At 29.1% G+C, this 7,371-nt stretch overlaps 1 protein-coding gene across 1 annotated transcript; it reads right to left on the bottom strand.

Moving 5' to 3' along the window:
- Positions 1-1,934: 1,934 nt before the first annotated feature.
- On the bottom strand, positions 1,935-6,633 carry LOC108689221 (ATP-binding cassette sub-family E member 1). The gene is made up of 9 exons (XM_018195893.1): positions 6,548-6,633; positions 5,730-5,951; positions 5,292-5,507; positions 4,975-5,182; positions 4,667-4,853; positions 4,116-4,522; positions 3,551-3,863; positions 2,470-2,704; positions 1,935-2,163 (listed from the first exon to the last, which is right to left on the bottom strand). Exons 2-9 carry the CDS (start codon positions 5,940-5,942, stop codon positions 2,116-2,118), a joined length of 1,827 nt encoding a protein of 608 aa, XP_018051382.1. The 5' UTR covers positions 5,943-5,951; positions 6,548-6,633; the 3' UTR covers positions 1,935-2,115.
- Positions 6,634-7,371: the final 738 nt, after the last annotated feature.

Below are 7,371 nucleotides of genomic sequence, written 5' to 3'. Positions count from 1 at the left end.
GTATTATTTCAGCTAATAAAAATAATATTTTATAGTATTATTAAAAACAAGTTATTATCATAGATGTCATCATTTGTACATTATTACTATATTTAACATTAATTATATTTTTTTTATGTGTTCCGCTTCTTTCACAACATCTTTGAACAAATATGTTACAACTATACATCCATTAGCATTACAGGTGTTCATTAGCATTATAGTTTCCGTATGATCATTCAGAAATGAAATATGGTAAATGCAAGTTCGGATGGGTGATCGCGCATGGGTGCATCATAAAATTAAAATAAAATTAGTTCTCGAATTCATAAAATAAATTTTTTTTATTATAATTTTGTCGCGTATTCTCTGAAATATGATCAATAATACTTATTTCCACAATAAAATTTTAATGAAATTTTAATGAATTTTCTCCATCACTATTACTATTAGTGACACTACTTGTCGAATTTACTTATTGCATTAGTGACACTAATAGTATATTTTTATGTTGATTACATTAATTCAAGATTTTATTTCCAACTCGAAAATTAATCGAAATTAGAGCCAAAAATCCAACGACATCGAAACGGCGTCTTTTCGAGAAATTATTTCTGACTTGAGTATTCACAGTCAGATTTTGTTCTTAAGGCTTCCTTGAATTTATCTTTAGGTGCTCAGCAACCAATGAAATAATTCATAGAGTATCTAAAGGAAGCCTTAAATTTAAGGAACCCTTAAATATAAGGTCTGCCCAATTAGAAATGATAATGAAATCGACATCGATGTCGATTCAACATCGATTCGATAAATTTATTCGGAAAAGTCAGTTTGGACAAAAATAAAGTTATTGCGGACGTGACACATTCCATGAAAAGAAGAATTTCAATTGGTTGATTCCTTCATGCACTATAAATTATGCAAGAATCTGTGCTACGGCTATAATAATGCTTAAAACAGGTTTTACATTAGTTGCAAGCTGATCGCAAGTTTGTTGCGACAGTCAATCTGAAACTCACATTTTGAAATCAAAGCTTCATATTGGCTGTCGTAACAAACTTGCGATCAGCTTGCAACTAATGTAGAACCGGCTTAATATCTCGTATCGCAGAGCAGAACATTTTTGTACCAAATTCTTTTATTTCATGCAAAAACGCACGAATAAGCCTAATTTTATTTTGATTTTTGAGGTGATTGTGCTAAAGTGTATAATTATTAAATGTGGATCGATTTTTCCATTTCATCCCTTTGAACTTAGAAAAACTTCTAATTTTAGGAAAACCATTCTCAGGATATATATGAACCTATTTATTATTATGAAATATGTCGAAATTAATTCCAATTGGAATTATTCTGTTTTCCCTAGAAGACACAATAAAAGTGTAAGGAATAATTGAATAATTCCGATCAGAATTCATTTCAAATATTTCCATAATAGGTACCTAATGCTCGTATTCATAGTCAGACCTTATATTTAAGACTTCCTTAAATTTATCTTTAGATACTCAGCAGCCAAAAATGAAATAATTCGTACAGTATCTGAAGATAAATTTAAGGAAGCCTTAAATATAAGGCCTGACTGTGAATACGGGCATAAGTTCTTCTCTGATTTGGCATGAATACAGCTATTATTTTCTCTTTTTATGTTGGCTCCATTGATATTATTATCAACATTATCAACATTACGCTTTCAATAATCGTTATTTAAAGTAAAATGATTTGACAAGTTTGTTATTATATTGTTTGCAGTTTAATATTATTCCATTGTTATAACAACATACATGTAAATATGCTCATAATTAGAATCTTATTAGAAACATGCATATTTTATAATGTGCCAAATATACTTTTTTTATAATACATTCTTGATTTCTTTATCTTCGCTACATATTTATTAAATTATGTTATGTAATATATTTTACGTTATTTGCACAATAATATAATTATTTTCCTTGCTAAATAACATTGTTATTAAACAATATTCCAGACAATCACATAGAATGTATAGCATCAATATTCTATTACGAAATATATTGTGTATTCATATTCCTGGTATTTAAAAAGTATAAAGATTAAAAAATTTCCTTAACACTTATATGTGCCGTCATTCAACTTGCACTAACGACAAGGTATATTTTATTCTTCTAAAAAGAAATATTGACCAGCTCTTTTCTGTTCCAAATCCTGTAAAAGAAGTTGATTAAATTTGTGTCTCTTAAAATACAGGAAGATGTATTTTAAGTAATGCAATTTACTTTTTTTTTAATACGTGTATGCGCATATATATTTTTAAATAAAAAATAAAAAGGAACTAATTATTAATTATTTGGATAATAAAATGCATAGAGAATATTCTTTAAAAATATATTTTATATTACTAATCAAATTGTAATTTATGTTATAATTATTAATGTTTTCAAAAAGTATCAAAAATAAATAGAATATAAATTCTATCTTAGAGAAATTTATATCAACTAAAGTTATACATACCTTTACCGATTGATTCTTATTGATTCTTGGTCTAAAATTGTTGGGATCTCTTCTGAAAGTGATACCCAATAATTCTAAAAATCTATTCATACCATTTAACAAAGATTGAGGACTATGAGCAGTGGTTGCTAAAGACGGTGTACCAGAAAATACTATCACGCGATCAGCTAAGTACGTAGCCATGATGAAATCATGTTCTACTACAAATCCTGTTTTCTTTGCGTGTAATATAAATCTGAAATATAAAAATTGCAATTTTTATAGTATTCATTTACTAGATAAAGAAAAAATTTTCAAGAAGGAAGGAAAAATATTAAATAGATCATGAGGAAAAGAGAAATGAAAAAAGAGGTGCCAAGAAAACTGAAAAACTAGAGATAAAGTGTTGAGAGAGAGAGAGAGAGAGAGAAAGAGAGAGAGAGAGAGAGAGAGAGAGAGAGAGAGAGAGAGAGAGGAAGTAAATGAAACAAGGAGCACAGAGAAAAAGGAGATTTAAAAGGATAGTAGCATATAATATTGTATACAGATGCGGATTGAGGAGCATTGTAAAAAATTATATATAAGGTTCGATTTGTATTGCCAATGTGCCGAATATTCCGGAACAATAAAAGAAATTTCACAAAATGTTCATATAGCAATAAAAGATTCAGAATAGTACAATATATTACAACAATCACTCACCCACGAACAAAATACATCTCTACCAAGAGAGTCACGACAGAGAGGCATTAACTCGTAAGTAAGAATCTGGGAAAAAGTTATTTTGGGATTTTAGGAACATTTTATGAACTTTTCAGAAGTATTTAATGTTAATTGGATAAGCTGTGAATACAATGATAATAGAGTAAAGAGAAAAAATAAAAACAAAGAAAAAAGAATAAGGGTGGATAGAAAGATAAAATATTGTAAGTAAAATGGGCATAAGAGATATGGACGGAAAAGTAGGAGAATTAAGAATGAAAAAGTTTTGTAAATCAAGTCTCTTCTTTGGCTATTGTATATACTGAAGTGAAATAAATTATTTTTAATATTAATTTACTAATTCATATCTTTCTAAAAAGAATATTTATTTATTACATACCTCTTGATGACTTTTGCAGCAACTAAACGTTGTTCGGAATCCAAATATGCGGATGGTTCATCAATTAAATAAACATCAGCTGGTTTTCCTAGACAAAGAGCTAATGCAACTCGTTGTAACTCTCCACCAGAAAGATTTTGCACTTCTTGATCCATAATGTCATCAATCTTCAAAGGCTTCATTACATCAGTTACAAATTGAGGATGCACGTATGCATCTCGGATCTTCTCGTGTAATAGCTGCCTGACAATACCTTGAGATTTGGGACTTATCTTTTGTGGTTTATAACTGATGTGCAATTGAGGAATACTTTCTGCAAAATAGCAATTTCATTAATACAATTTATATCAAGCAAACTGTTAGAATTATTATATAAATCTTAAATAACATTTAAGAAAAAATTTGAATAAAAAAAAAGATCGTCATAAAGCATCATGTAAATAAAGATTTATTTTATCCCATTTATTTAATCGAAAATGTCATAGAATTTACACTGCTTTTTAAGTAGTCCTACTGCTAATGACAGATACTACATCTACTTATACTTTCACACATACAAGCATACCTGATCCATCATCTGGAGGTAAATTACCAGCCAGCATTCTAATAAACGTTGTTTTACCAGTCCCATTTTCTCCTAATAAAACGAGTATTTCCGAATCGGTAAATTGCCCTTTCTCGACATTCAACTTGAACGTTCCCATTGTTTTCGTCATAGCAGGATACTCGTAATGATTCATGCGTTTCACTTCTTCCTCAGTTGCACTTTCTGCCACTTTAAATACGAGAGATTCTTCACGAAATCGTAAATTTTCCGTAGGAACAAACCCATCGAGGAAAATGTTTATCCCTTCTCTTACGGAAAAAGGCATGGTAACAACGCCATATGCCCCAGGAACTCCATATAGGCAACAAATAAAATCAGATAAATAGTCCAAAACCGATAAATCATGCTCCACAACTATTATGAACCTGATATATTAAACAAATAATTAATAAATTTATAAACTTAAATTTATAAATTAATAAATTTATAAACTTAAATTTATAAATTAATAAATTTATATAAATATTAACAATTTAATAAAAATTAATCATCTTTTTACAAATATTTACTTGTCTGGATGAATAAGAGACCTAATAGTCACAGCAGCATTGAGACGCTGCTTGACATCTAGATAAGAAGAAGGCTCATCAAACATGAAAATATCTCCATTTTGGATGCATACCATTGCACAAGCAAACCGTTGAAGTTCACCACCAGAAAGTGCTTCGATACCTCGATCACGTATATGTAGCAAATCTGAAAAAAATATGTATCAATGAAGGTATAGAACAGAGATTATTAAAATTTTTCTATCAGTGTCTCAAATCAATCTTAACGAAAACAATGATGAAAAAAAAAGATAAAAATTCGTATTTACCGAGCATTTCACAAATTTCCATCTGATTCTTGCATTCATCTTTTTTATCTAAAAGCTGCTGCACAGTACCTTTCACAGCTTTAGGAATTTGATCAACATATTGAGGTTTAATAAGAGCCTTCAAATCATCTTCCAAAATTTTTGTAAAATAATTTTGTAACTCGCTACCTCTAAAATGGCTCAAAATCTCTGTCCAGTCTGGTGGATCCTATTTGAATAAAAAAGTTTTTCATGCTATTGCTTTATTATCCATTTTAATAATAAATGCACATACATATGTGTTATATGTATTATGAGATATAGGAATATACACATACAGAATATCTTCCCAAATTTGGTTTTTGTTTCCCAGCTAAAATTTTAAGGGCAGTCGATTTACCAATTCCATTAGTTCCTACGAGCCCTAAAACTTCACCAGGGCGTGGAATAGGAAGTCTGTGTAACTTAAATGAGTTCTTAGAATAACGATGCGTTGTTTCCTTCTCTAAATTACTAGGAAGATTAATAATAGATATCGCTTCAAACGGACATTTCTACAAGAAACAATCTTTTATCATTATCAATACTAAAAATTATTTATTATTATTGTATTAATATTTCGAGATAATAATTATACGTAAGTAATCTTGAGTACTTCTCTTTAATCATCATTCTAAATATCTCAAAGTTTAATAGAAAGAGTTATTCATTGCATCAAAAGTCTTTTATATCATTATATAAAATCATTATATAATTTTATTATAGAATGAAATTACCTTGACACAGATACCACAACCAATACATAGTTCTTCAGAGATGGCTGCTATTTTACTGTTTGGATTAACTTCTATACAAAGTTTTCCCATTCGTACTACAGGACAAGATCTCTTACATTCTTGTCTACATCGTTTAGGTTTACATTTGTCAGAATTCACAATCGCTATACGGGTCAAACGATCCGTCTCCTCCATTGATTTTTTTGGCGGCATAATGATATGCTAATTTAGAAAAATTTTAAAAATTGACTATATCATAAATAAATTGATACATGAAATATATCAAATATATTATAGGACAAAACTATAAACCATATAAAAAAAGTCATAAAAATCATAAAACATATGGTATAAAATAAAATAACAGACGTAGACAAAAAATATAAAATAAATTAAAAATAAAATAATTGTTTAGTTTAGCATACACAATCATAAAAATGGATTAAAAAATACCAAAGATGTTTTTTTGTGAAATGAACAAATTTGGCAAAAAAAATGTTGCTCCTAAATGTGTCACTTAAGAAAACTGAAAAAGCAAAAGAAAAAACTGAATAAAGACTAAATAAGTAAGAAAAATACGAAGAAGCAAAAATGCATTAAATTTACACATTGACTGTCACATTGATTGTCTTTTAATTGTCATGAACGTAAAAGCTGTTAATTCCACTTATAACCTATAATTCAATTCGTAATTGCCAAAATTTCAAAATACTTCCGAAATAAATTATATCAATATTATTATAATAATATTTTAAAATAATTTATCTCATATAAAAAGTTGGAACAGAAACAACGTAATGCGATATATCAATGCATACCGATTAAATGATTCTAAAACGTGGAAGAATTCAAAGGAAGTGACTCCAAATTACTCCAAATTCCTATGCTATACTATCAGCCATGGTGGAAGAAGACAACGCTAAGGAATAAGCGTGTCTATGAGCAGAGAGAAACCTGAGAAAGGACATGAGAGCCTTTTTTCCAATTGCAATATTCCTAGACACACATTCGTGCACACGACGACACAAGTTGCGTTCCAATTGTCCATTAAGCTGGTTCTACATTAGTTGCAAGCTGATTGCAAGTTTGTTGCGACAGCTAATATGAAACGTTTATTTCAAAATCCAAGCTTCAGATTGGCTGTCACAACAAATTTATGATCAGCTTGCAATTAATGTAGAACTGGCATTATCGACACTACATATCTATACTAGTGTTCCTAGAATATAGAGTCCGGTGATTTTATAGATTTCTTTTTATTGGATCAGAAGTTAGACCCTCCCTAAAAATGACGGAACCAATCATCACACAAGTCTTTCACAATTTTTGGAAAGATAATGCATTGTATTATCTATCTTCCATGAATTGGAACATTTTATTACGCAAAAGATATTGTGTATCTTATAAATACAGAAAATTATTATTATAATACTTTTATGCTTATAAATACTATTTACACTATTGTTCTACTTTCTATTTTGGATTTTGTATTTATTATAATACTATAGTATTTTGCTTTATTTACTTACCTATCAGATTCTTTACAACCTTTGTGTCGGATTTATTCTCTCTGTCGTTTTTGTTGCATTAGTGCAAATATGCGGCAGAAACGCACAGATGTGTCCATCCATATTTAGGACCG

Source organism: Atta colombica, unplaced genomic scaffold, assembly GCF_001594045.1.
Source record: "Atta colombica isolate Treedump-2 unplaced genomic scaffold, Acol1.0 scaffold105, whole genome shotgun sequence".
In the NCBI taxonomy this organism is placed as follows: Eukaryota; Metazoa; Arthropoda; class Insecta; order Hymenoptera; family Formicidae; genus Atta; species Atta colombica.
This window is presented reverse-complemented; position numbering and strand designations above follow the sequence as displayed.

Excerpts from the sequence above, each read along its gene's own strand:
- LOC108689221 (XM_018195893.1), bottom strand. The coding sequence starts at position 5,942 with ATGCCGCCAAAAAAATCAATGGAGGAGACGGATCGTTTGACCCGTATA. Across the intron at positions 5,508-5,729 it reads GTTGTGGTATCTGTGTCAAG|AAATGTCCGTTTGAAGCGAT; the intron begins GTAATTTCATTC and ends TGTTTCTTGTAG. Across the intron at positions 2,705-3,550 it reads GCTGCAAAAGTCATCAAGAG|ATTTATATTACACGCAAAGA; the intron begins GTATGTAATAAA and ends TTTATATTTCAG.